This window comes from Cryptotermes secundus, unplaced genomic scaffold (assembly GCF_002891405.2).
Source record: "Cryptotermes secundus unplaced genomic scaffold, Csec_1.0 scaffold934, whole genome shotgun sequence".
Lineage (NCBI taxonomy): Eukaryota > Metazoa > Arthropoda > Insecta > Blattodea > Kalotermitidae > Cryptotermes > Cryptotermes secundus.
In genome coordinates, this window is record NW_019738977.1 from 553456 (window position 1) to 571431 (window position 17976).

Consider the following 17976-nt stretch of genomic DNA (forward strand, 5'->3'; position numbering starts at 1 on the left):
TTATGTTGTGACAGTCTCTTGAAACGCGTCTTTAGGCTAAGCAAGTGCAACCTAAGTTCTGTGGAGTAGAGTAGGAATTTACGAGTTAGTGACTGTACCATATACTATACCAGAAGGAATACTGTATTCCTTCTGCTGCATTTGACGACTGTGGTGAGGAAATGAGATTTCATAATTTCATAGTGCTTGGAAAGACGTGCATTTCCGCAATTTCTACCAAATGTCTCTAAGTACTAATGCTCCAAATTGTGTAGGAATGCATTTTCTTATTTTTTTTCCTTGGCACTACAGCCACAGTGGGCCTAGGACTACCTCACTTCGGTTTTTCTAGATCTTACACATTCGGTAGGACTCCTTGGGCGGGTGATCAGCTCCTCGCAAGGACTCTACCTGTACACAAACACAGAAAAACACACACACACAAACTAAACATCCGTGCACTGAGTGGGATTCGAACCCACGATCCCGGTTTCCAAGCGAGCGAAGACAGTACATGCCATTTTCTTATTTATAGTGTGTGTTTGTTGCAACCTGCCTGTTATCGGTCAATTAATTGTAGCGAGGTTAATAAGTTCAATGTTTTAATCGTCTGTTGAGACCGGTTTTTACAAAAGTGCTGCATTGTATGTGTCACAGTGTTACAGGCTGGGAGCATCTGAATTGCACAGTAGCCCCTATATGTCTGTGTGAGAGTTTTTACCACGTGCTTTTCCCACGACCTTATTGCTTTGCTTGCTTCTGCCCATGCCGCGCTGTGCAGCGGTGTCGGCGGAGGGTATGGAGGTCCTCAATCCACTGGCGGGGGGATGAACGCCGGGGGAGGCGGGACCGGAGGGGGCCCGGGCAATCCGGGGGTGCAAGAGGGTGGTGGACCTCAACAATACCATCCTTCCCCTTCGGCATTGAGTGCTGCGGCAATGGTAGCCGCCGCCACGGCCACCGCCACCGCGACGGCAAGCGTCGTGGCGCTTCAGGAACGACAAGAGATGAATTCACAGTTCAGCCAGGTCAGTAACAGCATGTTGGCACAAGCTATTTTAAGGACATTGCAAATGGCTTTGGTGGTTCTGTAAAACATTGTCCGCACAGTGTTTCTTGTATGACGCTTGCATAAGTTTTACGTTATTGTTCAAGTAACTATAGACCAGCGTTTTCCAGTTCTTACTGTGTCAGTACATCCCCCCCCACATTTATTATGAACTTTTGACGTTCGTCATGTAAGAACGTGGGGGGGGGGCGTATTCATGCACAATTAATGTAAATATACAATTGCGTTGAATAATACGGCAATGCAGTGAGCATTTGATTGGTTGCACATTGTCTCATGTCGGGCCGACGCTAAACGCGTAAGTTTGCTTGACGGCTGGGCTGTCTAGACGCCTCATTGTATATTGGAGTCACGTGGAGACGGTAACAAATTGAGACATCAGGAAAGGAAAGTGTTCAGTAGTATACAGTGTTGGCAACCTACTAGTCCATCCGCCATGTAGTCCCCCCCACCATCAGTTAGCTGGCTTTATGGGTCCCAGAGCCAGTGTGCATGCTGTGGAGAAGAGCTAAATCTTTTGCCTTTTCTGACAGTGTAACGACGGTTTCTTGGTTTTGCAGCCCATTGCCTTGTCAGTTTATTAGGATATTGTAAGTTCAGGAAATAAATTAAAATATGCTTTTTTTTATGTTTCACTTTATTTATAGTGAGGCCAGTGAGAGCTACTATTAATAACTGAACAATTTATCTGCATAATTTTGTCCCACTAGGCATTTATATTGTGATTTCATTACATTTGTTAGTTGTAACATCAAAGCGGTTCATTCTTCTCAATTTTTTTCTTTGGCACTACAGCCCCATTGGGCCTAGGCCTACCTCCATGAACTTCTCCATTCACTTTCGGTTTTTCTAGATCTTACACATTCGGTAGGTCTCTTGGGCGGCTGATCAGCTCGTCGCAAGGCCTCTACTTGTACACAAACACAGAAAAACGCACACACAAACTAAACATCCATGCCCTGAGTGGGATTCGAACCCACGATCCCGGTTTCCAAGCGAGCGAAGACAGTACATGCCTTAGACCGCTCGGCTACCGTGACTGGCATTCTCTTCCATTACAATACAGAATTATAGAATTGTATGTTAATTTGACAGAAGTGTTCCCCACCAACATCAGAAGTTCTCACGATTACGATGTTGGTTTTACTGATGATAGGAAATCAAAGAGCACAAAAATGAGGTGGACACGAGTGGTGTTGAAAATCATGCCAATGATTCCTGAAAATCCATCGGTTTATTCAAATGTCATTAGCGAGGAACATTCTCGGACTCAAAGACACAGTGTAGCATAATGGTGTCTTTGCACTTCAGAAGAGGGAAAGTAGACTATAAATGTTTTCACGATATTGGGACGAAGCCTTATGCCATTCTGGTTACTGTGAACCTGTTTCACGTTATTGAAACAAGCTGGTGGTTGCACTTAGTGATTGTTGGAGTGTATTGTCTAACAGTGCCGGTCACGGCAGCCGAGCGGTCTAAGGCACTGTCTTCGCTCGCTTGGCAACCGGGATCGTGGGTTCGAATCCCACTCAGGGCATGGACGTTTAGTTTGTGTGTGTGCGTTTTTCTGTGTTTGTGTACAGGTAGAGGCCTTGCGACGGGCTGATCACCCGCCCAAGGAGTCCTACCGAATGTGTAAGATCTAGAAAAACCGAAGTGAACGCAGAAGTTCATGGAGGTACGCCTAGGCCCACTGGGGCTGTAGTACCAAGAAAAAAGATTGCCTAATAGTAATCAGAGCCAGACTGCTTACTTCAAAATGCGAAGCAAAGCATGCAGCACTAAGCCCTGTATTTATTTCTTTAGTGTATTTAGTGTCTAGTGTTCACAATGCTTAATCATGAGATGCCAGCAGCAAAATCTGACATCTGTTCTGAGAATGCATGGGGCCTCAGTTGTACGTCCGTGCCCGAAAAAATTATCATTGTGCGTAGACTCGGAAGTAACTCTGCCTGTGAAGACCGGACACTGTAAAGCTTGAAAAATGAATCGTTTGACATGCATACATACACCATTAGTTTTGTGTCTTTCTGTAAGATTTAGGTTTTATTAGTTTTACAACTAGGGCGCGGTAGCGTAGGTCGTTGAAGCAGAATGCTACAAGCCGGATGGTCGCAGGTTCGATTCCCAATGATTTTTTTTTTCAATTTACCTAATCCTTCCAGCCCCACTGTGGGCCAGGGGTCAACTCAGCCTCTAACAGAAATGAGTACCAGGAATCTTCCTGGGAGTAAAGGGCGGCCAGCACGTAAGGCTGACCTTACTGCCGTATGTGATCCGATTGTCTAGAGAAGATGTGGGCGTCTCAACATATCCCGCAGTCGTGTTGGCCTCGACAGTCTGTTACAGGGTTATCTTTACCTTTATCTTTTACCTTTTACCAGTTTTACAAGTTCTCAGTTTGCAGATACGATGAACATAGTTAATCCTAATCGCAAACGATTAGCAGATTATCTTCAGATACGGCTAGAGATAATTATATAAGACGAGAAGGAAATGTAGTCAGAAAACACGCAGAACGAAGTAGAACTCCGCGTGACCAAAAATCTGCCACTCTCTTCTCCACCAGCTTGATAGAAGAAGAATACTTCTCAGGCGATAAAGTCCATCGCGCTTCTAGTGCAGTATACTGAATCCAAATGAATGGGTGTAGGGGAAGATCTCGTGTTGTTACGGGCCAATTCTGCTGCATATTCCCTGAAATAATATTCATTTACGATTATGTTTAACTGCGCTATCCAGACTCAAGTGCATCGAAAGATAAGATGAATAATAAGCCGTAAATGAATGCGAAAGAAGCAACCGTGGCCTAATCTAAGGCGGGTCTACTGATTCATTGTCCTGGAGGGAGGATCTTAATACAAGTCTGAAGCGTTATTCTTGCTTCTGTCTGTTCAGACCTTGTATGTCTCTTCCGAAATTGCTAAACCGATTCAGGTACCATTTTAAGAAAACTAGCAGGTATTTGTCACTACGAAAATTTGCACTGCCATCATATTCGTAGACGCTGATCATGGGAAGTAGAAATATAGACCTTAATGGTGGGTTGGTCTCTCTTGGCATGATGCTCATGAGACAGACGCACAGAAATAATACTGCAAGCCTGCCTTTCCGTACACGAATGAGGAAATTGGCTGAAACTAGTGGCAGACATTAAAAAAATATGCATGGTAGTGTATAATTCGTAAGCATTCCAGTGTAGTAGCGATTTGACACGACGTAAACAATTCTACAGATGGAATGATAAAATATTAATAAGAAGAATTATAATTCGAAGTCTTTGTGTGAGATAATCTGTAAATATATCAGGCCTTAAGGGAAGATAGAGAGCTTTAAGAAGTTTGGAATACAGCTGACCCTGCCCTCCCCCCACCCGTTAAATGCGTCGGATAGGGTTTAGATGTGCCTTACGAAACGTACTTAAAAACATTTTTTTAACTCGCTTAGTGGGAGGATGGAGTCCAACTGGGTCCACTCGGCACGGCGGCCAATGATTGTACTATTGTATCCTGCCCCGGGTGATTGTGATGATGGAGAATTTGATGGAATGAAGATTGGCAGGTGAAACCGAAGTACTCGGAGAAAACCCGCCCCAGCGCCACTTTGTCCACCACAAATCCCACTTGACCAGACCCTGGATCGACACCGGGCCCGGGCCGCCGCGGTAGGAAGCCAGGGACTAACCGTTTGAGCTATGACGCGGCCAACGTACTTATAAACTGGAGGACGTTTTTTAATGCCACGTGCACAACAGGCCGTCTCGAATTAACATGTTTTCTTTTGCTGGATTATGTTTGCATCCCTAGAATGAATTGGCTAGGGTGTTGTTAGACTGCACTATATGAGACGACAGTCAGACAACGATCTGTTTTTCAGGTTTAGTTTTTATACACAATCAGGTCTGACCTTTCTGTTTACTCTTTTGATAAACATTAAGTTTTTCCACCAATTGCTCCACAATCACCCTCACCTATTATCTGGGGCTGGTACAATAGGCCAGAAGTGGCCGCAGTACAAGGGACTTAGTTCCACCCCACTAGCAATAAAAAAAAGTTTATCTTATTTTCATATACATGCAATGGCAGTAATGTCTGAAATATTACTAAATGTCGGTACATTGAATGTTGGTGTGAGTAATACAAAAATTGCGCGGGTTTGAAAGTTATTATTACATGATGTTATCAACTCGTTAAAGATGTCGCCCATCCAGCGATTTCCGCTGGTTACACAAACAAGAGGAGTACGGCACGGCACAGCACGGCACGGCACGGCATCGCTGTTGTCATACTGACTTAACAATTCAACATTTGTTTGCGGTTGAATTTCGCAATAATCGTCAAATATGACTACATAAGCTGGCATCTGTACTGTATTGCCTACTGGGTTTCATTGCACACGTGCCAAGCGATAAGATTACTCCGCTTGTCTGTCCGTAGCTCTAGTAGCTCGTCCCGTTTGGTAGCGCTCTACGTCCGATAATACGTAATGGGTAGTGCGCACTTTGGAAACTCTACAATCCAATCACAAAGCGTTGATTTGCCCTTTTCGTTGCTCAGAAATCTTGTAGCAAATTACCTCTTTTAGATTTCAGTGTACTTCCGAAATTGCCTTCGAAACGTTGTTACTGACATCGTGTTAGTATAGTTATGGTAGCAATTGGCACCGTACGAAAAATACGACACCCAGAAGGAGGAAGTTACTTTTATCAGTAGTACATGCCCGTTGTCATGGTAACCATGTGACGTCACGGAAACCGAAAATCGTTGACGTCATTTTGTTCCCATGGTAACTGGAGGACGCGTAGCGATGTTGTCCGATAGTGTCGACCCAACTGTAGGTACTGATTGTTAATCTGGCTTACTAGAATTTAATAGTAGATGGATAGGAAAGCGCATAGATCTTGGTTGATGGAAGTTTGTGATTTTACTTTGGCCCATTCTTGGAGAGAGCTGGGATCAATATAGTGACTGTGCTCTGGGCTGGATGACCTGGGTTAGATTCCCAGCAGGGGTTGAAATTTTCCCTTTGACACCACAGACAGACTGGCTCTAGGGTCCATCTACCCCTCCTTACCCTAACCAATAGGTACCAAGGTTTTCTCCAGGGGTAAAGTGCAAGAATGTGAAACTGTGACATTCACAGAGTGTTAAGATTAAGATTGCATGGAGCTATACCTTCACTCCCACATGCATCTTCATGGCTTGATGCTTAGTTAAGCACAGAGACAATTTTTCCTCATTCTTAGACCTTAAAAGAATGTTGCCAAATTGTGGAACCATTCCTAAGTTGAACTGGTTCTCTTGAGCAGTTTTGATTATGATAAAATTTGGTTCATATTAATGGCCATTTTACTTATGTGCTTCATTGAAGTTTTACATTACTGTGCAGTATTTAGTTTTGAGGCCTTTGACATATTTTGATGAAACTTTATATGTAGTACCTCTTTTGTACAAGCATCACTGTGTGTACATCTCTTTCACTTACATTTATTTAAAACCTAAATATATTTTTGAGCCTGTCTTGCTTGGTATTGTGTGTCTGAAACATTTTTGAGGGTGTGCCATGAACATATAGTGACAGATCAGTACATCAGCATTAGAAATCTACTACAGTCTGTTTCAACATACAGTGTGAACCGTAATAATGGTACCGCAGATCTTGTTAAATGCAAAGGAGTTTCCTTCCTTAAGGTTGTTAATGCAGGTATGACATATCCTTCCAAGATGTTTTAGACAGAATTCACATAATAGAAACATTTCTTCTGTAAAAGGCATGTCTTCAAGATACGTGTGTAGACATTGCCTTACAAACATTTGTCCCGATATAGTAATACCTAAAAAGTTACACAATTGGAAATATTGTTGAGCTCCTGTGATCACCTCTTCTTGTTTAACTAATTTTAATGAAGCTCTGTCCAACATTTCAAACTTACTTTATTCATATTGAATCCCATCTTGAAGGTAGTGTGATTGTATCACGGATCATGTTCGTGACCATTCACTGATATAGCGAATATCAGTTGTAATTCAAATTTTCAATTGTGTAATTGCACAGTGGCATATAAATGAAGAAAACAGTGCAATTGATATTTAATTTGAATACAATTTACAGATCTAGGTACACATGAGGGTGAGGTTATACATGAAATAACCCCCCCTTGCTGAAAATGTTAACTGTGAAACTTGTAGCACAATTTGTTGCCATGTTTAAGCAAAACTGCTTGAGTCACATATAGTAGAAACAGAATGCATGATGCACAATTACAGGATATTTATTATACGTACTTCATTAATTACAATAATTTTCACACTTGACGGAGCCGGGATAGCTCGGTCAGTATATTGATTGTGTTGTGGGCTGTTGTGGGTTTAATTCCTCGCAGGGGTAAGTGATATTTTTTTTCTGTAGCATGCAGGACCACTGAGTTTCCTATCCAGTGGGATATCATGGGCTTTGTCCCTTTGGGTAAAATAGCAAGGGCGTGAGGCTGTCCAGTCACTTCCATCTAGTGCCAGGATCAAGAATGGCATAGCTGTACCTCAACTCTCACATATCCCTTTATGACAGTGCTTAATTTAGTAATTAAGTACAGGGCTAAGTTTACATCTCACCTTTATGAGTTATAAGTATATCACTGTAGTTTAGCTATAAAATAATAGTAGTAGTATTAATTCTAAAGGTTAGATACCAGCATTTCAGAAGAATCTGTTGCCTCCATTTTGAGGATAGAAGGTTGAGTCCCTCTAATATCTTGAAGATGGAGGCAGCAGGTCCTTCCAGAAAGCTTGTATATTTCTATAGGATAACAGAAAATAATATTTCAGAAAATTAATCTTCAAACTTGAGCGTTTTAATAAGCTTAAAAAGAATGCCATCAGTATCTCTCTGTCTGTAGCATTTAATGATGGGATGGTTGTGAATAATGAATTAGGACGAATGTGGAAGGTAATGGCTCCAACACAATTTAAGGTACTTTTTGCAGTTTTTAGATGCAGACATGAGTTCACACATGAAAGAAGCTCAAATCAGGATGATCCATATTTTGGTATAGATTTGAAACGAGCTGTTACCAATCAAGTCACAGTGGTTACTGCTTGGGCCAGCTGTGTTAGTGTAACAGTTCTTTACAGTAAACAGTAAAACAGAAGATAACAAGTAGAGGGAAGTATGTAACCTAGAGCAGGTTAGAGATGAATTTACAAATAGGAACCAGCAAAGAGTAATATCCCAGAGGAAATGTGGTAATTAAAATGGAAAGCAGTTTGTACTATTTTTTATTTTTGACATGACAAATCATGCTAACACATTTTAGGGTCTCAGGCAAGGGGGGAGTATAACACAGGGTTTTAAATATTTTGCTTTTGGGCCAACTATTACTTCATTGCCTAGTGTATCACAACATACACGCATATACTTGTTACAAGTGTGGTTTTAGTGCAGGAGGTCATACATTTATTACCTGTATGGCAATGTGATTTAACAATGAACATGGTAATTTAATATAGGCACATTATTAATAAGGAGTAAAATTAAATGAACACAAGATACATGTAAGTTAATACTGTGTTGCAACCCTCTGAGCACCTATTTAAAGCCTGGGCATGTGCATCAGAAGTTAGCTGTAAATTGCTGTCTTATGCTCAGTTTTTAAATGTTGGAAAGTTGGAGCTTTGCTGTTTCATTGTGGTTCTTGGTTACTTCAGTTAAGATGAATACTGTGCCACTGAAGTGTAGTAATGTTTTTTATAGTGATACATAAATTTATAAAATAAGCATTATGCAAGTTGTGAATGTTTCCTTTGTGAGTTTTAGCATTTTATCACGTGTCTTTGTTTCTGCCAATGTATAATTTTAAATCAAATAAATGGGTTTGGTAGAGATATAAATGAAACATTTTAGTTCACAGAATGGTAAAAAAGAGGCTGTGATTTATGCTTTTAATTTAAATTTAAATTCTCATTCTTGCAGATGCAAAATGTACCTCAACATGGAATGTCTGCTCAGCAGTACGGAAACACTTACGGAGGTCAGCGGGGACATGGGCCTATGGGCATTGGAAACCCAAACACTGCAATGACAACCATGGGAAACATGGGCATGGGATCAATTGGAGGAGGCATGAATGGCATGAACCCCATGAACTCGATGGCTAACATGGGGATGATGGGGCAGAATGCAGGAATGCATGGGAACATAATGGGAGGAATGGGACCAGGTTCTATGGGTCCAGGGTCAATGGTTCCTGGATCAATGCCAATGAACAAGATGGGAATGCAGGTATGGCAAGTGTAGCAATTTTAATATAATTTCAGCATTATTCTTCGTACACTTTAATTTAAAAATTGGGTTAGTTTGGCACTTTGGGATTTATTAATGTGATATTTATTTGCTTTCAGTATTTCGGAAATTTTGAAACTTCCATGTATGTATAGTTCGCATTTTAATTCTCTTTTATGTTTATGTGGAAGTAACCTTTGGCTGTCTTTAATGGGATGGGTAATGCTTGATGAAGGAGGGCTTGACTCTACATTTGGTTTTTAGAATGAAGTAGTTTGTCACAAAACTTTTCTGCCCCTCTCCAAGAGAGAAATTGAATATTGTAATTTTTAATTTGTTCTCACTATGGAGATCAGTATGCTAGATTTGTTCTGCATTTCTGCTGTTTGAAATTAATATCATTTTTTTTCTCTTGGATAATATATGTGTTTAAGAAGATGCACGTTTNGCAGTATGCTGGATTTGAAATTAATATCATTTTTTTTTCTCTTGGATAATATATGTGTTTAAGAAGATGCACGTTTTCTTGATACAGTTGCTTACAGCAGTGTTGTTATATAGTTCGGGAAAGTGTCACATCAAGATTGAAAATTGTAGATCTATTAGTTTGAATTCAATTTGTATAAATTAAGTTGGTAATAGAGTTCTTGTTACACCTAATTCTACTACTTGTGGTGCAGGTACATTAAGGTGTCATGTTTGGATATTATCTGACATGTAAACATTGTTTTTGACAGGGTCCGGGACCTCAAGTGTACCCACGTAGATTGGCTCCGTACCCCAGCCCTGCAATGCATATGTCACAAAAACGGCATCCGCAGGGTTATCCCAACCCAGGGCCAGGGCCCACAGTGCAGCCTGGCTTCTCACCTGCAGGAGGACCTCAGGTACAGTGCTTATATTTGGCAGAGAGTTGTCAGTACCTAGCAGAAGATACCATCCTAGTGAATGAATGAGTGACCTAATTTGAGATTATGCATATTGGTACGGTCAGCCCTACAAAATAAATAAGACTCTTGTCTGTCCAAAGGAAATAATTTGTGCATAATTTGAGGAACATGACTTCTGCCTGAAAAGAGTGAGGCATAAAAACTGTGGGTTGGTACTGATGCACCAGCCTTGGGTGGTATTAAATAAAACCCCCATCCATTGGCATCAGGATTGAAACTTTTCTTGCTGTTTCTGTGTGTTTCCTGGCAAATATGAGGAAGGTTTAATGCGCTGTATAAAACTGGTGATCTTTGTATTTCCTATCCAAACATGGCAGGAGGAAAGGAAGAATGCCAACATGATACTTTGTTACACTGCCTATTTCACAGTGATCCACAGTACGTTACATAAAACTTGAGGGACCCTTTGAAGTCACAGTTTCACCACATATGTATGTATAAATCTGGAAAAGTTCTAGAAAGTTAGCTACATTTATACTAAGGCACTTGACTTCATAATCTAACAGTATACACCAAGCCGTGCTGCATTCTTCTGTAGATATGTGCTGTGAACTTTTTTTTTCACAAAGGTGAACATTGCAACAGAGACTCAGTATAGCTGTTACTGGTATTTAGAGCTGTGCCATATCTCAAGCAGTTAGTCGCTAGCTTCCCACCGCGGTGGCCCGGGTTCGATCCCGGGCCTGGTCAAGAGAGATTTGTGGTGGACAAAGTGGCACTGGGTCTTGTTTTCTCTGAGTACTTCGGTTTCCCTTGCCAGTCCTCATTCCACCAATTGCTCCACAGTCACCCTGACCTATCATCTGGGGCTGGTGCAGTAGGCCAGAAGTGGCCGCAGTACAAGGGACTTAGTGCCACCCCACTAGCAATAAAAAAAAATACTGGTATTTAATGCTGCCACCTTTTGTTATTAAGAGTGTCTACTTTCCAACATGCAGAACAAGAGAAAATGAGTACTAGCGTATTATGTACAAGGAGCTTCATACCTTTGTTGACCGGTTCATGGCTCTGCACTTCATGGTGACCAGGACACCGCTGGCTGCAAGGTTCATATGAATTTTGCCAATGAATCAATACACCTGTTGCTGATAATGTTCAGAATGAAGTAGTAACAATTCACAGATCACAGGAGGCATTGAAAATCCTGTCCCTGTGCATTGCAGATTGATCTCACCTAGACTGTAGAAACCAACTGCAAAAATGAACCCTGCTAGCTGGATTATGCAGTTGTAAGGCATGCATAGATTGCTGTTGTTTATAGGGTCTACACTTCAACAATTGTGTTTGCTCTTCTTGCACTAGACTTTGACATACCACTGTCTTGAGCTAGACATTTCACTGATTTTCTAGGTGTATATTCAAGTCTGGCTCCTATGTCATCTCGCTTTTCCTGAGCACTTGGTGCTAGTGTATTTGTTTCTTGTCTCTTAAGAGCCCCATTGATCTCAGCTTATACACAAAATTGTTAATTTTTTGCCTGCTGGGAACTCTCTCATCACGAAAGTTACATCAAAATTTTTGCGGGCACTTCGTAGTAGATCCATATTTCATGTAGATGTCATAAAGAAATACATGTTGCTCTAAACATTTAAAGTATACGGTGCCATAATTGATTTGCAGGTTACAGGTACAAAAGTAACAAGATTCCATAGCAATAGCTGACAAAATAATAGTAATACTGCATGATGTATATGAGAAGAGAATTATTTTGCTTAAATGTTTTTATTGTGTCTAGTATATCAGCAGTTTTCTTGCTGCATAATTAATCAAAGAAATGTCTGTGATTTTAACCTGGATTGGTTATGCATTGCATTATTTTTTAGTGGCACATGTTTTGTATTTTTTCAATACTAACACCATTGCAGAGTCCTCAAGAAGCTAATAGTTCCCCCACGTTTTGTGGAACCTTAAGGTTCATGACCATGTTCGCAAGAGCCCAGAGGTTGAGCTGAGAGAAATTAAATTTGAAGACTGACACAGACTAAACAGGAAGCTGTTATTGTTTCCATAAAAAAATAGAAACATTGGAAGAAGAAATTGAGAGCAAGAATCTGAAATTGATGTAATGGTGTAGGCAGAAGCACTGGTATATATGTTTTTGTTTTGTTATTTCAGTGTAGTAAGTTTGCTCAGTTTCAAGTTAAACGTTTTTTGAACATTTGTGTGTGCAGTATCCAGCTGGGTATGGCAATGGTAGGCCCACTTTCCAGACACAGTATCCTCCACAGCAAGCAATGGGCCCATCAGGAACATTTGGTCCTGGTGCGGGAGTACGTGGAAATACAGTTGGAATGCGCCAAACAACACCACCTTACACTGCCAGTGGACAGACAGGTCACCAGTATTTTGGGGCTGGTGGAATGCCCACAGGAGCAATGGCAGCTCATCACAATGGAGGATCAGGAGGTGCACAGTTTCCTCCTCACCACCAAGCAGGGAGCACCCCTCAATATGGAAATGCAGCTGGGGCTGCTCAGTATGGTGGTGCAGGCAGTCAGTTCCAGCAAGATGTTAACGCCATGAGAAACAACATCAGCTATCAGCACAGTCCCATTCCTGGCAACCCCACCCCTCCTCTCACCCCTGCCAGCAGTATGCCCCCTTACATCAGTCCCAACCCTGATGTTAAACCCAACTTTGCTGAGCTCAAACCACCTTTACCAATACAAAGTGAGTATTAGGATTTTTAATTCATAGATTTTAAAAAGTTCCGTTGTTGAATGAGTTGAATGATACATCAAGGGATGAGTATAAGTAATCACTATGATTTGTTTCTGTACACTTTGACCAAACTATCTGACAGTGTGCTAGTTTTGGTTTTTAATTTTTAAATTTATGGTGTTATGCATATATATATATATTGTAACGTGTTTTGCGTTACTGATCCCACTTCTGACACCAGTGTAACGTGTTTACGTTACTGAAGACGCCGTAGAGATGGTTAATTGGTTTATTTAACAATCTACAAATAACGGCTACAATTAATTATCTCACAGTTGCGGGGTTTCACACTTTATAACCCTAATCGCATTAATCTGTTAACACTGTTGCGGGGTTTCACGACTTATAACCCTATGCGCAAATCAGTTCACTCTGTCTTCAGTAGTNCCATTGCAGAGTCCTCAAGAAGCTAATAGTTCCCCCACGTTTTGTGGAACCTTAAGGTTCATGACCATGTTCGCAAGAGCCCAGAGGTTGAGCTGAGAGAAATTAAATTTGAAGACTGACACAGACTAAACAGGAAGCTGTTATTGTTTCCATAAAAAAATAGAAACATTGGAAGAAGAAATTGAGAGCAAGAATCTGAAATTGATGTAATGGTGTAGGCAGAAGCACTGGTATATATGTTTTTGTTTTGTTATTTCAGTGTAGTAAGTTTGCTCAGTTTCAAGTTAAACGTTTTTTGAACATTTGTGTGTGCAGTATCCAGCTGGGTATGGCAATGGTAGGCCCACTTTCCAGACACAGTATCCTCCACAGCAAGCAATGGGCCCATCAGGAACATTTGGTCCTGGTGCGGGAGTACGTGGAAATACAGTTGGAATGCGCCAAACAACACCACCTTACACTGCCAGTGGACAGACAGGTCACCAGTATTTTGGGGCTGGTGGAATGCCCACAGGAGCAATGGCAGCTCATCACAATGGAGGATCAGGAGGTGCACAGTTTCCTCCTCACCACCAAGCAGGGAGCACCCCTCAATATGGAAATGCAGCTGGGGCTGCTCAGTATGGTGGTGCAGGCAGTCAGTTCCAGCAAGATGTTAACGCCATGAGAAACAACATCAGCTATCAGCACAGTCCCATTCCTGGCAACCCCACCCCTCCTCTCACCCCTGCCAGCAGTATGCCCCCTTACATCAGTCCCAACCCTGATGTTAAACCCAACTTTGCTGAGCTCAAACCACCTTTACCAATACAAAGTGAGTATTAGGATTTTTAATTCATAGATTTTAAAAAGTTCCGTTGTTGAATGAGTTGAATGATACATCAAGGGATGAGTATAAGTAATCACTATGATTTGTTTCTGTACACTTTGACCAAACTATCTGACAGTGTGCTAGTTTTGGTTTTTAATTTTTAAATTTATGGTGTTATGCATATATATATAATTTCTCTTGATACTTCATTTTCCTGTTCATTGCAGTTTCTATTCTTAGAATGTGATGATTGTAATTTTAAAAATCTGTCACTGTATGTTGTAGAATATTTTTTCCTTCGAGTTCGGTTTATAAATTACCTTTTGAATTATTGTTAAAAGAGTTGGTATGATGTATATTTGACCCAATTTTTGTGCAGAAGATGATGAATTACGTCTGACATTTCCTGTGCGTGATGGCATCATCTTACCTCCATTCCGCCTCGAACATAATTTGGCGGTTAGCAACCATGTCTTCCAGCTCAAACCCACCGTTCACCAAACTCTTATGTGGAGGTATGTGTAGAATGTGTTGTCTAAGCCGAATAGTATACATGTATTTTGACAGTATGATCCAGTAGTGTTGCACATAACAGTGTCCTGTGCAACATCACATAGCTTACTGGTCCACAACATGTGCCTTGGAGAGGCAATGGAAGCCAAAATTGTCTCACAGTGCTGCACCCCATCGTCCCTTTCGGTAGCTTGAAAAAGAGAATATTTTTAAACAGTGGTTCTCTAAGGCGCTGGAGTAGTTCAGATAAGAATAAGGCACTCAGTCGCTGAGGCAGGTTACTGAACTTTGCTAATATTGTTCATGATTGCTCCTCCACTTCTCCTCCACCATTAAAGTGGAAAGAGTTAGAAGTGTTGAAAAAATAGGGTGGCTTTCTTTTTAGGAAGAGTTCTTAGGCTACCATTGTACTTGAAAGTCAGCACTACCATTGATTTTCAGTGTCCTAGATCATTGTTAAATTACTTGTGTGTCACAAAACTTTCTAGTTTCATATTCAGAGCTCTTTAAGTTTCATAACAGTGAAAATTTCAGTCCTTAGGTTTCATGTATTGAAAAGGTTCGACAAAGCAGCAACAATAAATTTTGTTCTTTATCTCATCAAATTGATATTGCAGTAAAGCATTATTCATTGTCAGTAGTTCTATTTAGATTTTTACATATAGTTTCATGTTTGCAGGTCTGATCTTGAACTTCAGTTGAAGTGTTTCCATCATGAAGATCGCCAGATGAACACCAATTGGCCGGCAAGTGTCCAAGTATCTGTTAATGCAACACCATTGAGTATTGATCGTGGTGAAAATAAAACTTCACATAAGCCTCTTTACCTGAAGGAGGTGTGCCAACCTGGTCGAAATACCATCCAGATCACTGTTTCAGCTTGTTGCTGTGTAAGTACAGTTTTCTGACACTTCTTGATTGATTACTGAATTCCATATAATTCATTGCATCTTGGGTCCATTCACATTTTATCATATTCTTCCATCACCTTTCTCAGTTGCATCCTGTGCATTGTTCTGAGGATTGACGCATTTTATTCCTTTAAAACAGTGTCACGTATTCACTAGACTACACAGTGCCATAACATGCAAGACTGCATTATACAGTGTATCGTCTTCACCAGAAAAACCTGAGATGCGAACTGTAATTGCAGTCTTTAGGCCATTGAAGTGATAAAATCTTATCATTCTTGTACTTTGTTTGGATGAAGGGTAGTGTGGCCAGGGCTTGTTTTGTGGTAATATGTTCCTAATCCCTGTGTATGCTTAAATGAGATTCTGTTTCCAATAAGGGGGTGTTTCTTCAGGGAGCCCAGTTTGGCTCCTCAGACCTTCTGATACCACTGGAAGGCTGTCTCTAAGTTTCCTGTGCTGCATAAGCATGTTTCTGCATTAATATTAAAACATTTGTAGAGAAAATACAAATTTTAATCACCATCTCGAGGAGCCCAAACAAGTCCTTGCAGATTGTTGTTTTGTCCTTATAAACAGATGTGAAGAAATTGACTGTTTCTGTCAAGTCTAATGATGTGTTTGGTGAAGCTGATAACGTTAGATAACGTAAGATTTTGCATTTGTTGGCCTTTGTCGTTGTTATAGTAAGGCATCAGTCATTTCCAGTGTTCAACTCTTTAGTCAGTGTTGATCAGCTGTACCAGGTGGTATTCTTTCCAGAATAATGACGGTTTATACCATCATGTTTCACTTTTTTATTTTCTTCTGTGTTCAATGTGTGGTCCCTTGTGCGGAGGAGTAATCAGTGTCCTTGTATGTTTCTGCAATGAATTCACATCATATGCAAGTTCAGGAATGCAGCAGTACATCATACAGTAAGACTGATATCCTACAGAAAGTTTTGTGCAGCAGTAGATTTGGTTTGCATTACTTTCAAAAGATTGTTATCTCGAGTTACATTCAGTTTAGCAGTAAATGTTACAGAATTAAACACAACCATTCAGGGTATCTAAAATACAAATATTTTGGTTCAAAATTTGATGGGTTTGGGTTTATTTTGCATCCTGACTCTGAGGTAAGAGGTAAAGTAGGAAGTGCATGGTTCAGGCTTGAGGATTTGCCTTTTTACTTCCACATCAGATTCATGCTACCTAAAGCATTATGTGCACAGCAGTTTTTGAAGCCACCAACATTTGATTGGGAGGAAATTTTGCACTCAGCTGTGAATGATCTATTTCACTGCATGAATATTGAAGATACAAGTTTGCAATTAAAAGCGAAGCATGGTTACCTTTTTTCAGGAAGTGGCCTCATGTGATTCTCCTAAATGTTTGTTTATTGCCTCATCCAGCACCTGAAGCTATGATTCACTGCTACTGATGTGAATAATGAGGTTAATGTTGCCTTTTGTAATCCTCTTTTTACCTCCTCTGTGAAGAGCCCTCTGAAAGCATCTAAAGCCAGCATTTTGCACCTACTTAACACGTTCGTTGTTGTCTTCTATAAAAATTTGATTGATTTTAACATGAGGCCATTTATCATACGTCCTTCCTGTAATTAAAAGTTAGATGTGGCAGCAGCTTTTCTGTAGGGTTTGCTTTATAACATTATGTACAGGAGCAAGTTGCATACGTTGATTAAAACGTGGTGTGAAACTTTCATCACAGTGTAAATCCTAAACATATATGGTTAAGGTTAGCCATCGCCACAACAAATTATTTTATAATCAATCAGTATTTTACATTTTGAATAAACAGGGTGTTTCACGACTTTAGGACATAACTGCAGGAGGTGATTTCCAAGGTCTTTGTGATCAAAAAAGTTCATATAAACATGTGTCCAATTTTGGACGGTTACGGAGTTGTAATCAACACTCGCAGCTAAGAAGGGAACACACATCACAAGACGCGGTTTACACAGAAAATAAGAAAAACGACCCATAGTGAACAAACCACATGCAAATTTTAATTAAGACAAATAAGATGAATTATCTTAACAAGTTTTCGCGAGTGTAAATTTATCATGTTGACAAATACGCACTTTTTAAATGGTGTTGTGAAAACATATGAGGGCAAGCAATGCAATAGATTAACGTAATTGGGACACCTGATGATGGCACTATGTTGCCGAAACATGTTGTGAAGTGACAGGTGAAACTGAGTGCACTACAAGACGGCCACTGTATACATATCATAGATGAACACTGAAACTTCAAAAGATTTTCTGAATACTGGGTCACATCTGTACAGCATAAAGTATCCTGTTTTTAAAGTCACAGTATATTATATCATTTCCTACTATGATGTAAGTTTCAGT

General features: G+C 40.5%; 1 protein-coding gene across 5 annotated transcripts in view; it reads left to right on the forward strand.

Moving 5' to 3' along the window:
• The window catches only part of LOC111871524 (zinc finger MIZ domain-containing protein 1), a 373186-nt gene that overhangs the window by 332033 nt on the left and 23177 nt on the right, over positions 1–17976 (forward strand). For all 5 annotated transcript variants that reach the window (XM_033754285.1, XM_033754289.1, XM_033754288.1 and 2 more), the window contains exons 3-8: positions 761–1007; positions 9017–9325; positions 10063–10212; positions 12447–12945; positions 14574–14709; positions 15387–15597. In XM_033754285.1, the coding sequence (XP_033610176.1) occupies positions 761–1007; positions 9017–9325; positions 10063–10212; positions 12447–12945; positions 14574–14709; positions 15387–15597 (1552 nt within the window). The remainder of the gene's footprint in view (positions 1–760; positions 1008–9016; positions 9326–10062; positions 10213–12446; positions 12946–14573; positions 14710–15386; positions 15598–17976) is intronic.